General features: G+C 40.1%; 3 protein-coding genes and 1 long non-coding RNA gene across 9 annotated transcripts in view; 1 reads left to right on the top strand and 3 right to left on the bottom strand.

The window, feature by feature from the left end:
* LOC112488383 (uncharacterized) overlaps positions 1–2,887 on the bottom strand; it is a 5,305-nt gene extending 2,418 nt beyond the window's left edge. Inside the window, exons 1-3 of the long non-coding RNA XR_003052382.1 lie at positions 2,804–2,887; positions 2,529–2,655; positions 999–1,125 (exon numbers count right to left, since the gene is read on the bottom strand). This is a non-coding gene — a long non-coding RNA (uncharacterized LOC112488383). The remainder of the gene's footprint in view (positions 1–998; positions 1,126–2,528; positions 2,656–2,803) is intronic.
* LOC103399890 (1-phosphatidylinositol 4,5-bisphosphate phosphodiesterase gamma-1-like) overlaps positions 1–15,539 on the bottom strand; it is a 784,699-nt gene that overhangs the window by 468,777 nt on the left and 300,383 nt on the right.
* Positions 2,601–4,656, top strand: c23h1orf87 (chromosome 23 C1orf87 homolog). Its single transcript, XM_017042041.2, has 6 exons — positions 2,601–2,735; positions 2,868–2,996; positions 3,438–3,582; positions 3,670–3,783; positions 3,857–4,102; positions 4,249–4,656. The coding sequence occupies exons 2-6, from the start codon at positions 2,896–2,898 to the stop codon at positions 4,348–4,350; spliced, it is 708 nt and encodes a 235-aa protein (XP_016897530.1). The 5' UTR covers positions 2,601–2,735; positions 2,868–2,895; the 3' UTR covers positions 4,351–4,656.
* The window catches only part of tut4 (terminal uridylyl transferase 4), a 14,642-nt gene continuing 3,947 nt past the window's right edge, over positions 4,845–15,539 (bottom strand). For 3 of the 6 annotated variants that reach the window (XM_008338524.3, XM_025064120.1, XM_008338525.3), the window contains 26 exons: positions 15,328–15,505; positions 15,074–15,162; positions 14,927–14,978; positions 14,562–14,631; positions 14,051–14,177; positions 13,688–13,807; positions 12,477–12,671; positions 12,188–12,362; positions 11,564–12,090; positions 10,898–11,048; positions 10,289–10,375; positions 9,843–9,946; positions 9,651–9,708; positions 9,441–9,544; positions 8,989–9,078; positions 8,775–8,888; positions 8,593–8,670; positions 8,300–8,477; positions 8,171–8,218; positions 7,995–8,077; positions 7,776–7,891; positions 7,464–7,618; positions 7,178–7,275; positions 6,252–6,795; positions 5,508–5,681; positions 4,845–5,399 (listed from right to left, as the gene is read on the bottom strand). In XM_008338524.3, the coding sequence (XP_008336746.1) occupies positions 5,320–5,399; positions 5,508–5,681; positions 6,252–6,795; positions 7,178–7,275; positions 7,464–7,618; positions 7,776–7,891; positions 7,995–8,077; positions 8,171–8,218; positions 8,300–8,477; positions 8,593–8,670; positions 8,775–8,888; positions 8,989–9,078; positions 9,441–9,544; positions 9,651–9,708; positions 9,843–9,946; positions 10,289–10,375; positions 10,898–11,048; positions 11,564–12,090; positions 12,188–12,362; positions 12,477–12,671; positions 13,688–13,807; positions 14,051–14,177; positions 14,562–14,631; positions 14,927–14,978; positions 15,074–15,162; positions 15,328–15,505 (3,795 nt within the window). In that variant the 3' untranslated portion in view covers positions 4,845–5,319. The remainder of the gene's footprint in view (positions 5,400–5,507; positions 5,682–6,251; positions 6,796–7,177; positions 7,276–7,463; positions 7,619–7,775; positions 7,892–7,994; positions 8,078–8,170; positions 8,219–8,299; positions 8,478–8,592; positions 8,671–8,774; positions 8,889–8,988; positions 9,079–9,440; positions 9,545–9,650; positions 9,709–9,842; positions 9,947–10,288; positions 10,376–10,897; positions 11,049–11,563; positions 12,091–12,187; positions 12,363–12,476; positions 12,672–13,687; positions 13,808–14,050; positions 14,178–14,561; positions 14,632–14,926; positions 14,979–15,073; positions 15,163–15,327; positions 15,506–15,539) is intronic. The other 3 variants (XM_025064125.1, XM_025064139.1, XM_025064129.1) reach the window with 3 other exon arrangements.

Below are 15,539 nucleotides of genomic sequence, written 5' to 3'. Positions count from 1 at the left end.
TTGGAAAAGGTTGTGTTTGTGGGGGGGGTTTTATGATAATTAACACAAGAAAATGTCTAATGTTCTTTAATACTTACATTATGCCTGTGGTCAATTTAGAGGTCTCAAGCCCAAATGACCACCTAAAGCTTTTACATAATTAAATTATTAAAATTATTGTTGTCATGGGCCAGATGTGGGGGGTTTACAAGCCAGGAGTGGCCAGAGTTTAAGACCACTAATTTATAGGGCCGGATAATGCTTAAAAAACATAAAGCACTTGTTGGGATTTTGTTATCAAAGCAAATAAAATTATGTGAAATCTATGTATTTTTAGTAATTACAATTTTGTTTTAGTTATTGTCTGTGTAATTTTGAATCGCTGCCTCCTGTCTCCCTGTCCCTCGGAATCTGAGAACAACCCATGTTCAGAATTTTCTTATAAAAAGTGGAGTAAAAACTTTAACTTACTAAAACATTCTAAACAGGGCATCTTTGGGGTTTTTTTTCTTTTCCATCTGAATCTTAGGAACAGTGTCATCCAGTGTTGCTGTCGTCCAATCAGGAGAGATGCAGACAAACTGCTGCTAGCCCATAATCCTGCTGTAGTGCAGGCCTTTGATTTATTATATTCTATTGTTTGTTATTCTGGTACAGCTTTTAAAACCAGGTCAGATCCTTTCATGTGGTTTCTGTCACAGGCTGAAATAAAAATTGTGAATATGGAAGATTTGGGACAGTGCAAAAATATACATAAAAAAGTAATCACAACAGGGCTGCATAAATGTCAGCCCCCACTCAAAAATAGAATCACATTTATACTACAAGAAGACAAGAATCGTTTGCACTGCTGAGGGGGCCTGAGGTAAAGCTGAGGTGAGTACTCTTGCCTTACAGCTGAAAGGTCATTGGTTCGAGTCCCAGTGGTGACTAACGTAGGCCTGAGTTTGTACTTTAATTAAATTTTCTTCAACTACCAATTAAATGAACATTGTCTAACAGTGATGATAAATCTTTACCTCGAACACATAGTCATCCACCAGGGGGGTGTCACGGGTTGCCGCAGTGGTAGTAGTGATGAGTTTTCACAGCCGATGAAGGTGGGGGTTTGATGACTGGGTGGTTTCAAACCCACAGCATTGGGTGCTGTAATTTCAATTTCAAAAATCATCACCAAAACCCCACACCAGGTGGTGCACAATATGAATTAAATTAGGTTTACACAAAGTAACAGCAACGAAAATGTCAAACAAAAAAACATAAGAGCCTTGTCAACTTTCAGCCGTGGATGGAAGTTGTTTTAATTTGAGTTTGTCAATAATCTATAAAATATTATGTATAAATATTATTTTCCTGCCCTTTGTCCTCACTGTGGACCAAGACACTGTACATCACTGCATTACTTGTATCAGTTTGTAAAAATTGGTCATGAAATGACCCTGAATCAAATTTAAAAATGCCGGATATTGTTCAGATTCAAAACTAATTTCATGGGTTCCATTTTTATAAATAGCGGTGAGTCGTCAGACGTGGACCGTTGAGTCTGACTTTCACACCTGAGCTGCAGCACTACATTCACAGACGTGTGTGACACGTGCAGGCTGACGACAGCCATTAAAGACCCCAGATCCCACCAGTTTAGAAACAGAAAGAGCCTCCCCTGCTGCTGGACTCTGTCGGCGTCACAGAATGAATCACACACACACACCCTGTTATAGTGTGTGTGTGTGTGTATGTGTGTGTGTGAAGATTAAAGAGCTGCAGCAGTTACTGACACAGATATCTCCTGCAGGTTTAGAGTAATTTAGTATAATTAGGGCCGGAGTATCTCCTCACAGACCTCTTATCTTATCTCTCTCTATCACACATGAACATTTTAATTAGCAAAATCTTCCTCATTAACAAAACCGCGAAATATAAGTTAACTTCAAACTGTCGACTCGGGCCCGGGGCATTTACGAAGAGATGGGGTGAATGAAATGAATACAAACGACGTCCTCCTTTAATTGGTAGGTGTGTTGACGAAGCTGTGTGGAGAGAGACTGTGTTGACAAACAGGAGGAATGGGATCACAGCCAATCAGGGAGCGAGCAGGAAATTACAGCGTGAACCTCACAGCACAGACTGATGGACAAAATAAAGTTTTTGGCTTAATATAAATATATATGAATACATATACACACACACACACATATATATATATACACACATCTGCATGTGTATATAATGTACATATGTATTTACAAATATTCAAATACATAAATACACATGTACATATATAGGCGTGTATGTTATTATGTGTAAATAAACATATAAGTGTACATGTTGATTTAAATACATATGCAGATATACTTACATACATATATACACATATGTACAGTATACATTCATGCATACATGTACACAATACATAATGATCATCAAAATAATGTCTTCGAGATTTTTTTTATCACTCATGTCTGTTTGAATAAACCTATAGACATAGACACACACTAATAAATCTGTGTGTGTGTGTGTATGAGAAAGAGAGAGAGAGAGAGAGAGCTTACTGTAAGTGTGACCCAGTGCTCTGCTGTAGCGTGTCGGGCGTTCCAGGCTGAGGGGTGTGAACAGGGCCGTAACCATGGTGCAGAGAGCGCAAACAGGAAGCTTGGGCACAGAAGGAGAAACAGGATCCTGTTGGAGGAGTAAAAAAAAAAGAGAAGAATAAAAAAAGAATAAGAGCTGAAACAAACGGGTGGGGGTGACTGTGTCGGGTGAGTAAAAGATCTCTTCAGCTGCTGGCTGTTTGCTGTGAAAAGGAAGATTTTGTTTTTCTTAATACCATCAGTGTAAAACTGTCAGCTGGGAGATGGATGCTGCTTCATTCTCTCTGTCTGTGTCTCCAGAGTTATCGTTCCTCACATCACCTGCATCATGGCTCAGAAGAACACGACAGGAGTCAACACAAAACCAAGGCTTGTTGTCAAGATTGTCGGCAGCAAACACATCAAGCAGTTCATCGAGGAACAGCAAGGGTGAGGGGGAGGGTGTGGGGGAGGTGGATGAGAGAAGAATGGAAGAGCAGCTGATCAGAGATGAAAACCTCATTGAAATGTTTGCTGAATAGAGTGTTGTTTATGACATGAAGGCAGAGGCCTTTGTCATAACTGTTGACAAATCTACAATAAAACTATAGTGGAAAAAATATAAAATAGAATAATTTTGATCTTTTCATTAATAAAAAACAGAAATTATTTGGTCCTGTGAACATTAGCAAGATAAATATTCACCAGTGTGAAGTCAACCCAATAGATGGCAGTAATGTGATTTTTTTTTAAATATTGTTTTGTTTTATGTAAATGTGTAGCTTGAGAAAAGTGCACTGAAATATATTTATATTATTAAGGCTAATTGTTCAAAACTTTCTTTGTGATTTCAAGTGTGTTGCTGTGCTCTTATGTGTGTTTCCTGAACAGTGATTTACATCAGAAAAAAGAGGAAACTACAGCAGCAGCAGAAACAGTTGTAAAACCTCCAGATGAAACAGAAGTGACAGAATCAGCGTCTCAGAAACGTCTCCAGTCCAGAGTGGACTCAGCTGTGTGGACGGGCATTAACCAGGTGAAACATGTCAGATTAAAGTGCTGTGCACAAGTCTTACCCTGTTTAGCCCTATTGTTTTACCCACGCCTCTCTCTCTGGCTGCAGGTTCCAGACAGGTTCTGTGTGTCAGCTCCCTCTAGTGACCGCTCCAGGTCCTACATCCACCCGAAAACTTCACACGTCATTGACCGCAGATCAGCTTCAGGACTGGAGACAAGAGTAAAACTGACAGAGATCAAGAACAAACACCGCTGTTTTACATGATGAAAAAAACTTACTTTTTTTTCTCCAGAGCTCTCCCTCAGAGGACACAGGCAGCTCGGAGCTCTCCTCTGTCCTCAGACAGGAGCTCTGTGATTGGCAGCTCTCCTCTCTGAGGGCAGCGGAGGGAGCAGTGTCAGGCTTGGACCCTTCCTCCAGTGGGACAGTCAGTCGGCCGCAGATCACACAACTGTTTCTAAAACAGAAAGTTCCACTGAAGCTACCTACGTTCTCTCTCCTCCTCAACATGTTTTCTGATGAGGAGGACGCCGCCCTGGTGAGCAGACACTGATGTTTCCACTACATTAAAAATAACTCGGCATAAAACGCCTTAGCTAATATTGCGGAACAACTATAATATATAGAAGACAATAACACACAAAAGCGTCTGTTCTTCTTTGTGTTTTACATGTGTGGCTTCAGATTTATTACAGAAAACTGCTGGAGTTCATTGAAGCCTCTACATTTCCTGGGGAACGCCACAGCGACAGGAAGACAAACTTACAGTCTGCAGGTGCAACATGAAGAAATTAGAGCCTGAGACCTCAACTTAGGCTCCTGCAACCAGGCCCCCAGTAACTGTCACAACGCTGTGCTTTTTTTTTTTTTTGTCTTTTTCCCTCTAAACAGGACTGCTAATCCACAGAACAGATGCCTCTCAACCTGTGTAGTTTTAAATAGTCCATCCTGTAAAATAAGTGCGGCTACAGCATCAAGGGTTAGTCCAAGTGTAGAGATAAGACAAAACACTATGTAATTTAAAAGTTTTTACAAAAAAGTTTAAACTACAGATATTGGATTTAAAAAACCTCAAATAAATGTGTCAAAAAAGATGATGTAATGTTTGTCATTATTAGATTATAAGCTGTATTTTAGAGTGATTTTTTCTTTAATGATATTGTTAATGGTACTAAAATCATGCTTTTAAAAGTACACAGACATGAATGGAGGTTCAGGGAAATTTTTCAGCAAACATTATTTTCAACAAACGTCAATTTAAAAAATCCACGACACAAAACTGTTGGCTTTGCTTTTATTTTTTTTTTTTAAGTTTAAGTTTTTTAAGTTTTTTTTCCAACTCTGAACGTTTTTCCCTTTTTTCTTTCTAGCCCTGCCTTTGGCACTACTTTGTTTTAGGATGAAATGTTAGACTGTTTTAAAAACAAATGTCTATTCAAAGCCTTTATCTTGTAGCAAGCAAAGTATGAATACAGCTAATAAAAATAAAAGTTTACATTTTTTTAACCTCCTTACTTTACACATAAAATAAAAACACTTTTTTTAAACCCCCCTCAAAAACAGGGGCATTAAAATATTTGACATTTGTATCACAAATCAATGTAATGAGACCAAAAAAATAAAACATAAAAACTGTACAAAAATGATAAAATTCATTTTCTTTTTAAAAATTCCTGCGATCAAATGATGCAAAGAACACATTGATTCCACGTTGTTATGTTACTGACCGTTAATCTAATTACAGGAGATACTGAATTATTTCTTCTGCTGGATGAAGCTCAGATTGACTTGATGGGGGACTAGAGGGAAATTGGGATTGGGATTGACAACAGAACCTGCAAAGATGAAGGATAAAGAAGTCAAATTAGTGCACGTAGCCTAGAGGAGCACAATGGATTGAATTTTCTTCACAGAAACTGTACACGAGTTGTGAGACGTCTGACCATGGGCCATGTTGAAGGGTTTTCCGGGCTGGTAACCTCCATTCCCCTGCTGGATGAAGTTCTGGGGCAGGCGGTAGGGCCAGGATGGAGACAGGGTGTAGTGTGGGGCTTTATTGTGCTCCCACACCCGAGAGCCTTGACTCACACCCACAAACTGGGCTGGGTGACCGGAATCTGTAGGACATGGAAAAACAAACACACTCAGTAACTCACAATAATGAGCTATTTCTTGAATGCTGGGAGTGTCCCTAGTAGTAACCACCTAACTACTGTAGGCACAGAACTGTTTAATCAGTCACCTGGCCACACAATTTTATACTGACTTATTTTACACCAAAGTTTATTTATTTTTTATTTTTAAGTCACATTTCAACTGGTCTCTTTCAAGTGTCTTCCTTAAAAGTCATTTTAAGTACTGTTGTCCTCACAGCTATTTTAACTGACAAATTTTACTGTTATATGTGGACCACAATTTATTCTATTTATTTAATTCTGTAAATTTTTTCTGATGTGGGATTTTTTAACTCCAGCCTAGCTGAGTCTTGTTCTTTCTAATCTCAAAATCAGACTAGAATGGATCAACTCTGTCAGGTAAATTTGTTGGTTTTGTGTTATAATGAACAACAATTTTATTTTGTCCTATAATTGAAGTAAGAATAAATCTTTGTGTTCTGGTGCTCTTTCAAAGAACAAACTAACAGAGTCCTGGAGACTCGGTGCCACCAAAGTTCACCCAGTGAATACCTGACTTCACCGCAGTGCCATTGCCCATGAGTGACCCAGGTTGTGCCATGTGGTTGTGCCAGTGTCCGTCCGGTCCCGGTCCACCCATGCCCAGCTGTCTCCCCGCCGGCTGAGCAAAGATGATACTGGGGTCATTCAGGTTCATGGGGTTGGGACTGACCCCGGAGCCTGAGGGACCTCCGTTACCCGTCACAGAGCGCAGGGCGAATTTCAGACCAGGCGGGGAGGGGGCAGTGGGAGAGGACGTGGTCAGGACGGGTCCATGGATGGGCCAGGAGGTGGAGGGGACGTGGACCTGTGACTGATGGGCTTGGTGCTGGTGGGTGGGCAGGAGCCCCAGTGCAGTGAGAGTTGCAGGGTGGTACTGGCCTGGGAGGGAGGAGGGTAAGCCAAAGATGGACAGAGGGACTTGAGGAGGGGTCGGCTGTTTGATTGGACCAGTCTTACTGTGGGAGCTGGGCTGAGGGGAGCTTGAGGACTGGGAGGAGTTCTGAGAGACCGAGTTGGCCTGCGGGGAGTAGGGCGGAGTCTGACGACTGTCCGACTGCCAGGAGAAGAAAAATTTTAAAAAAAGTTCAGACTTTTCCCAACTCGTAGTGTTTAAGTGGAGTGTGTAAAAAGTGAGACTGAAAAAATAAATTTCTCATTAAACTGTAGATCTTTTCTGTAAATGGTGATTCTTATCTGGAAAAATTAGGATTTATAAAATAAATATAAAATAAGTTTTTGACCAATAGACAGAAGGCAGTCATGCTGTACATAGTACTGAACAGTATCTTTATTGTCTTTGCATTTTAAAAATTATGGTTGTTGATTAAGTGATTTTTAACTTCAACTTGGGAAAATCCATGGTTATAATTATGTCATGTGTGACAATGTAATCTGTGAGATTTAGCACTGGTGCCGTGTGTTTACATTGTACTCACACACTCAGACGACTGCCTGCTTCTTCCGGGACAGTCTGAAGCTGCCTGTGGAATTGGGATGGACTGTGAGCTCACCAGGGGTCGGACCATGTGAGGAGCTGAACGACAAACACATTTCCATTACACTCAAATAGTTCACACAACTGCTGAATATTTAGAAGTTTTATTTGTCACAAAAACAGTCTGATTCCTGAATCCATTAAAAACAAAATTATAGGTTTCCAACGTTCTAAACTTCACTTTGTTTTAACCATTCTGTGCAGGTTTTGTGTGTGACTGTGTGTACCTGGTCCACCTGCGGCCCTCTGTTTGAGGTGTCTATACTCAGGACAGTCCCTCCGTACGTGACCCATGTCTCCACACTGGAAACAGCGCCTGTCCTTTAGCTCTCGCTCGTCCTCTTTCACCTCCTCGTCTTTGTCATTTTCCTTCTTCTTCATTCTGCAAACACATCAAAAGATTCATTCTAACATTAAATATCTTGTGGTCTTCCCCTTTTCTAAAAACAAAAAAATCTACAGTCATTGTAATGTTGACAATTTTATGTTAGAAAAAAGAAAAATCGGCAGCATTTTATTTTATTTTCGCTTCCAATAACCTGCGTCTCTTGGGACAGTCCTTCATGTAGTGTCCGATCTTCCCACAGATCCTGCAGCACCTGTCGTTGGGGGCCAACTCTCCATCAGTCAAGACTTTAGAGTCAAAGAAATAATCCTGCAGCAGAAGACAAGTGAAACAGACAGTAAAAAGAACAGACCACTGGACACAAAAACATCATTTCTTTTTAATCTAAGTGTTAGAGTCACGAATAACGAACCACTTCAGTGCCAGGGACTGGGTAGAAAGGAGTTCCAAACAACTTTCTGCCATTTATAAAAGCCTTCATGATGAAATTTGTCACTAGAGGTGGAAAAACAGGCAATGTTAGAGAAAGGAACGAGCAAACGGATAATGTAGCGCAGAAACAATAACCATCAAGTGAGTAATTCTTACTTTTGCGAGAAACTCCAGCACCAAGATTGTGATTTAAATCAAAAGGATCTGGAAAAAAAATGGGAGTGAAAAAAGTGGCATCAGGCAGAAGAAGCTGAGCAAAATCTACCAACACACAAGTGTCTGCACCTTCAATGGCAATGCATTTGCTGGTCCACTGCTTCTCAAAGGTAGTGAGACGTTTTCTTTGGCGGATGCTGATGACGTGCTCTTTAAAGTCGAACTCTTCGGTATAAAAGCGCAGGAGGCCCAGCCACAGCTCCCCGACCGACTCCCTGTTGGGTTGCAGCTCAGAGAGACGCCGGCGCTGCATGGTCACAAGACAACAACAAAATAGATAATTAGGATATTTTAACATCAGTCAATCTTTGAATGTATGCAAATCTAAAAATCAGATTAGATCCAGAACTTTTGACGCTCACCAGATTCTCCAGGTCATTGAAGAAGAAGGCATTCCAGCCATCGACCATCCGCTGAGGAGCAGTTTTTCCATCGAAAATCTAAAGAGTACACATTTGTTTGTTTTAATTTTATTCTTTAAAGCTAAAACCTGTGGCTCATGTTTTCGTTTGTAGTATTTTGGTTGTTGTCTAAATGTTGTTACCTCCTGCAGGACAGGAATGACTGGTGGCTGCCTCTGCTGTAGAAAGTAAAGCACCATAAGGATGTAGGCATAAGACGACAGACTCCCTCTGGAGGCATCTCCGATGTCACAGCGCTGGGAGAACAGAGGCCGTTAAAACAAGGCGACCAAATTTGCAGCAAACATTAAAAACTACAGTGTGGGTTTTGAATGAAGTACCAGACACTGAACACACCTTTGCAAAGACCTTCATTGTGTATCCAAGGAACTGCACACGTGGATCTAGAGCTGCATATGTGGCCAACATTCTGGTGTTGTGCTGGGCCTACAACAGTGAAGGGGCAACTTTTACAAAATGGAGGCACGTGTGATATAATGATGAGAAGGTCATTAACAACGTATCAAGTAATTATTAAGCATCTAAAACTATACAACGGGGGTGTCAAACTCAATCACTAAAAGAGCTGAATCAGAGGATCAACAACTGATGATGCTTTAACCAGAAATGAAGAACTTGACTGCAACAGACTGCAACTTTATCATTGAGAAAAATAAATAAATGTCCAATTTTTGGAAACACTGATAGACATTTCATACATTTTTTTATTTATAGCCTGAATAAAAACTCAAGCCTTCATAAATATGTCTCAGTTTAAACACATGGTAAAATAACAATTATATACTCACCAGTGTGTTATAAAGGCTAATGTCTCCTTCCAAACCGCTCTGTCTGTGTTCAAACTTCACTATAGGCACTTTAGCTGTTGTAATGGGCAAGATGTTCCTCAAACCTGTCATGTTGGGGGAAATAATAGAAACTGCAAACTGTCAGAGCCAGTATAACTTCACCACATTTTGATTTAGAGGTCATAGTGGTTTAAAAAAAACACAGCTGACCTGTATGCTTCTTCAGCACTTTTGCAAGTCCTTCGATGATCTCTTTGCAGTTCAACTTCTATTCAGACGGAGAGAAATTTGCCACAGTGGCAGAACACGAGGGTCAAATCACTTCTCTCCACCAGGGAACTTGAGCTGATGTGAAATTCTAATTTGTGTGTGTGTGTGTATGTGTTTGGTGTTGTCTACTACCTCTGCAGTTTCATGACCCTCCAGAGTCATGCAGATGTCAAGATCACTGTCGCGGAAACCAAAGCCATTTTTGGAGGAGCCGAAGAGGCAGAGCTGAGCTTTATCTGTTGCCGTGGAAACAAAAAAAGATTATATTCTCATTAGAATTTGAGAATATATATTTTTTTCATTTTTACACAAAATAGAAATGAATTATAGGGTTTATTGTCAGTGTAACACGGGGATACAACAAAATTGAACTCCTGCTTTTAACCCATCACCAAGGTGAACAGTGGGCAGCTTTAAGTGCCTGGGGAGCAGTGTGTGGGGACAGTGCCATGCTCAGAACACCTCAGCGGTTACTTGGCAGCTGGTGGACTCGATCCTAAAGCCTTCGGGACTGAAGTCTGCTTCCTTAACTACTAAGCCACCACTGCCCCTGTCACAGTATAGTGTTCAGTGCTCACCGTTATACTCCTTCCTGATAAACCTTTCCAGACCTGCCAGGATCTGCTCCCTCTTCTGCTGCTCAACAGGCGTCAGTGACAACTCATCTGCAAACAGACAACAATCAGTCATTAACACACAGCCCAGAGTAAAAACGTTGTTTAATGTTAACTATATCTTTAGAGCTTACAGTTTTATAACTACTATGTACTGGATTTGAAGCTATTTTCGGTAAAGGGTTCTAGTCCAGGATCAGGGCAAACAGAAATAGACAACCATTCACACTCACTTTCACATAGGAACAATTCACCAAATCCATGAATGTTTATGAACTGTCAGAGGAACTCTGAGTACCAGCAATATTCCTGCCGTGAGGACAGAGCACACAACGACTATGCCACAGCGCTGTACCAAATCTTATCATATTAGTTTTCTTAATTTACTACTACAATTTACTGGTGTATTAATGACTGAGAATTTCATCTTCTTTAATACAGCAGACACCCTGGTCTTTCATCTCTTTCTTCCTGCTGTAGCTCTATATTGTGTAACTGCTTTGACAAATGTAGTTTTTTGTCTTAAACATATCATTAGAAATTTGGTCAAAAGCGCACTGTCAAACCACCTACAGTAGCACAATCTGCAGAGTCCATCCAGAATTTCTCTGAAGCGGTCATTCATGGGCGGCAGAGGCTTCAGCTCAATCTTCTTGAAGTCTTCGGGACACTCGTCCTTCAGGTGACCGTCTCGTTTGCAGATGCTGCAGACGACAGTCGGGGGCTGGAGGAGGAAAACAAGTCCATTTGTTAAGTGAAGCACTCTGGGATGCCATCGCTAAATGTCAGAAAGAAATAGCCAAAATAGAACAAAAGCCAGTAACGCTCAACACTTAGAGAGATAACAGAGAGAGACACAATAAGTTTTATTCTGCACCGGTTGACTTGTCAAACAACTACGGTGCAATAAATCAATCAAATTATAACTATTATAAGAAATGTCAGAATTTTTTCTTGTCCACCACATTTACCTGCTAAAACTATTCTAAATTTATAAAAATAAATTGGTCGTTTCCAGAGTTTTTCAGCAGCACAGATATATCTTTGTACCCTGCAACACCTCTGTGCCCACTGGGGTGACCACTCCCCATGTTTTGGTAACCACTTTCTTATACTGTTAGCATCAGCTGCTATGGTACTGACAGTCAGTTCTACTGCACTGTCAATTTTCTATAATTGTCATGTTAAAAAAAAGAGCAACAAAGGTCAGTAAAAATGTTTTTTTCCAATAAATGTTACCTTCCCACCAGTGAAAATCATCTTATCAAACACATAGTGCAGCTCCTCAGGTGAAATGATCCTGTCTTTCTCTGAGACATAGTTTTCTTCCTCATCTTCTTCATCTTCCTCATTGTCACTGTCCAGTAGGCCATTAGGGGAGAGGGAAGGTTTGTTCCCGTCACTGATTTCCATGTCCTGGAGGCTTCTTCCTAAAGTCCGCTCATCCTTCTTTCTGGACGGATCTGGTCCATCTTCGTCCTCGCTGTCGAACTCCTCATCCTCCTTCAAACACTGCTGGCCTCTCTGAACTTTTTCACTGCTCCCTTCGTCGTCTTCTGTGTCCACAAACGATGCCTCCTTTTTCTCTGCCCATTCTGCGATTGCACTCTGCCTGCTGGCCTTCCTGCCTCTCAGGTGTCCTCCGGAGCCCCTTCTTTGGGGGCACGCAAAATATTTGTATGCTGTGCGGAAGCGCTCCTGAATGTACTCAAACACCATTTGACTGTTCAAGCTTCGTGCGACATTCCTTTTCAAGGCAAAAGGATCTTAAAAAAACAACAACAACAACAAACAAAGGAAGAAAAGTGAATTCTAGACTCCTCCTCAGATCTACAAGATAAGATTTCTAATGAGGGCTCTCACCTTCAATAGCGAGCCTGCGACGAGGCCAGTTCTTCACTTCTCTGGAGAGAAGCGTCTTCAGGCGAATGCTGATGATATATTCTTCAAGAGCAAACTCCAGTGTGTAGAAGCGAAGGAGCTCCAACCACAACTGGCCCAGAGAAATATCTTTGCGCTGGTCCAGAGTTAAACGAGTCTTTTGAAGAATGGAAAAAAAGTTAAAAAAGCCAGTTATCTCACCTCAGTTGTTTACCCTTTAACATCATAAAGTCCTTGTCCTGAAAAGGCTGTGGATCACAGAGCGACTTACAAGGCCTTCTGAATAGCGAGGCTTTTCAGGTTTATTCTGCTCATGCTTGGATTTGTTTTCTCCGCGACTGTCGCCTCTGTTCTCCCCTCTGCCCTCTGTGGAACTTGGAGGTCTGTGCTGCCAGCTCACAAAAATGTCCAAGGAAATTCCAGTGAGATGATACTCATCCACGTGCTTCACATCAAAGCCTTCGATCTGGCATAGAAGAATAAATGCGTGAGTGAAACAACAAGGGGAAGCGATTGTCTGAACAGTAAAGCAAAAAAAACATCAATGTTGATTATAGACTTCTTTTAAAGTTGGCACATGTAGCTCATAAAAGAAAACAATTACCAGCAAATTACTTAGCAGCAATTAATTGGGTGCAGTTAGATTATTCAAATTAATTTAAAAAAACACACGTTTCCAATTAGAGGGAGATAATGTCATTATGCTACAGTAGTGTTAGGTTACTCTTGAAATACATCATTCTCATCATCTATAACAACCCTTAACATACTTACTCTAAATATTTTGTGGCTTTGTTTTTTTTTTTGTTATTCCAAGCACTTTAACACATAAGTTAAAAGAAAGAATCTACCGTCTCTCTCTCTCTCTCTCTCTCTCTCTCTCTCTCTCTCTCTCTCTCTCTATATATATATATATATATATATATATACACAGTATATATATAGCGCATAGAATGTAGATTCTTTCTTTCTTTCTCTTTCGGCTTTGTAAATTTTTTTAGAATGTAGATTATGGTCCTAAAATGTACATTACATTAACATATCAGATCATATAAAATAATTGTTGGTGGTGTGCCTCTTCTACTGAATGCAAAATTAAATATTTTGTCAAACACAGCTGAGGAAGATTATCTCTCCGTCAAGTTTAACCTGTTCCTCCTGCCAACACTTTCCCCTGTCAATCACTGCTCTAAAGACTCCTACGCCTCAGCTTATGTTGATTACATTACATTCACATTCACATTTAGCTTAAGCTTTAACGTTTCTCATTAAGTCTGTGTCTAGCTCATAGCAGCTTCAACCTAGGGGACAGAAAAAATGTCCATCTTCAGTAGAAGGACTAAAAGTAAGTTCAACTTGAGGGCTGTCCTAAAATGAATGAACCAAAGGTTCTTTGAATGTATTACGTTAAATAGAACAGTAAACGCAACTCGGATCGACCTGAGGCGACTAGTGTCCCAAAGAACATGGCAGTACACTTACCCAACGTCCCAGGTAGACTGGGAGGATGGGGCCTTTTCTCTGCTGCAGGAAGAAGATGACCATGAGGGCTAGAGAGTAGGAGGGGATGCCCCCTTCAGCTTGGCAGTCAATGTGACAGAGCTGTAGAGAAAAATATTTAAAATATAGATCGATTTAAATAGATGAAATAAATGTATTTACATATATAAAACATACTTATTAAGGTACATTTAGAACTGATTAGAAAATGTATAAATATTGTGGGATTAACTGTGAGTTGACAATAACGTCTTTACCAGCACTGCTAAATACTGTTCTTAAAAATTTTAAGAACTCAAAAAAAAAGTATATTTTAAGCCAAGAATAAGACTGATGAAACCTCACCTGCGCCCAGTAGCGGAAAGCCAGCACCAGAGGAACTAATCTGGGCTCCAGTCTTGCCAGTGCTGCCAGGTGATTGGTTGTGAGACAGGCGACGTCATTACCTGCACTCACTTTACACAAGAGGCCACTGTAACAACACATATACAAACATATATTAAAAACAGTGTCTAGAAATCAAGGCAAGAGGAGATTTGACCTTCAGCATTTTTTATTCCCGATTATTTGGAAACGACTGCCCTCCAGTGGCAGGAGCAAGAAACTGTTTAGAAATAGCCTGTGTCTTTGTTTCAAAAATGTAGGTTCTAATAAAAGAAGCATGATGATGACGACTCATATAAATATAAATTAAATCTCTTTTCAAAGTTTTTTCCAAACTTTTATTCTATGGTGTTATCAATGAAATGTATTACAGGGATTGCTAAAGTAAGTGTACATTTATTAGATAATAGGATAAAAACAGAATACGTGGTTAAACAATTATTTGCAAATTTGTTAGCCGTTTAACACTTACCTATTCACATCCCGACAGAACACAGCAGGAACTTTGGCATGAAAATCTGACTCGACCTCAAGAAATTCAGCTGAAAAAAATGACAGAACAAAACACATAATATATAAAATAAATATTCAATTATATATATATAATATTCAAATGACACATAATATATAAAATAAATATTCAAACTACTTTTAGGATTTCCTTATAAATTAATGCTTCTTCAAAGTGCATAAAAGAGAAATTGCAGTTATGAAGAAAGCTCTTTTAACTACAACTTGGAAAGGCCCAAATATTAATGCACACACAAGTCTCAGGTTCCAGCTCACAGAGAGACTCAAATGTTCACTGTCCTTGCAGCAATGTTTGCATTGACTTACAGCTGTTTTTAAGGATTTCCAGCACCTGAATCAGGACCTCAGGTTGCGTCATCTGCAGAGATAAAAGTAACAAGTTCATCGTCTCTAACACGTTCCTGATGTGTGATTAGGAAAATAAAAATTTGAATTTGTAACACAGCAACTTACCGAGGAAGGATGTGTGACATCAATGTTGACATCACTTGTTTTGAAGGCAAAACGTGTGAGACAAGAGCCATAGAGCCTGAGAGAACAAGCTGGGACAAAATGAAGAGTTGTGAATTGTTTGAATGTACTTTTGTTGAAAAAAAAAAGTTTAAATATTCAGTTTAATTTCCTTTTGTGATAAAACAAATGAAATGTATTTTAACTAACAAAAGTAATATTCAAGTTTCCAAGACTGCGACAAACAGGTGTCCAACCTGAGAGCTTCCTCTTTATGATCTCCTCCATCTTGATGACCACTGCCTGTCGAACCCTGAAGTCTTCTTCTGAGATGCCATGCTGCTGACCCGTTGCCATCACCGCTGCGTCCACAGCCTTGAGCTGGGCAGCAGAAGGAGGTGGCAACGCACGCAGCTCGTTCTCCTCCTGTTTCTCCTGATTTACAGACAGTATTGTGTGAATCAAAACA

This window comes from Cynoglossus semilaevis, chromosome 2 (genome assembly GCF_000523025.1).
Source record: "Cynoglossus semilaevis isolate Cse_v1.0 chromosome 2, Cse_v1.0, whole genome shotgun sequence".
In the NCBI taxonomy this organism is placed as follows: domain Eukaryota; kingdom Metazoa; phylum Chordata; class Actinopteri; order Pleuronectiformes; family Cynoglossidae; genus Cynoglossus; species Cynoglossus semilaevis.
The sequence above is the reverse complement of the archived record's forward strand: the minus strand, read 5'-3'. Positions and strand labels throughout refer to the sequence as shown.

Excerpts from the sequence above, each read along its gene's own strand:
- c23h1orf87 (XM_017042041.2), top strand. The coding sequence starts at position 2,896 with ATGGCTCAGAAGAACACGACAGGAGTCAACACAAAACCAAGGCTTGTT. Across the intron at positions 3,583-3,669 it reads TGTGGACGGGCATTAACCAG|GTTCCAGACAGGTTCTGTGT; the intron begins GTGAAACATGTC and ends CTCTGGCTGCAG. Across the intron at positions 4,103-4,248 it reads ATGAGGAGGACGCCGCCCTG|ATTTATTACAGAAAACTGCT; the intron begins GTGAGCAGACAC and ends GTGTGGCTTCAG.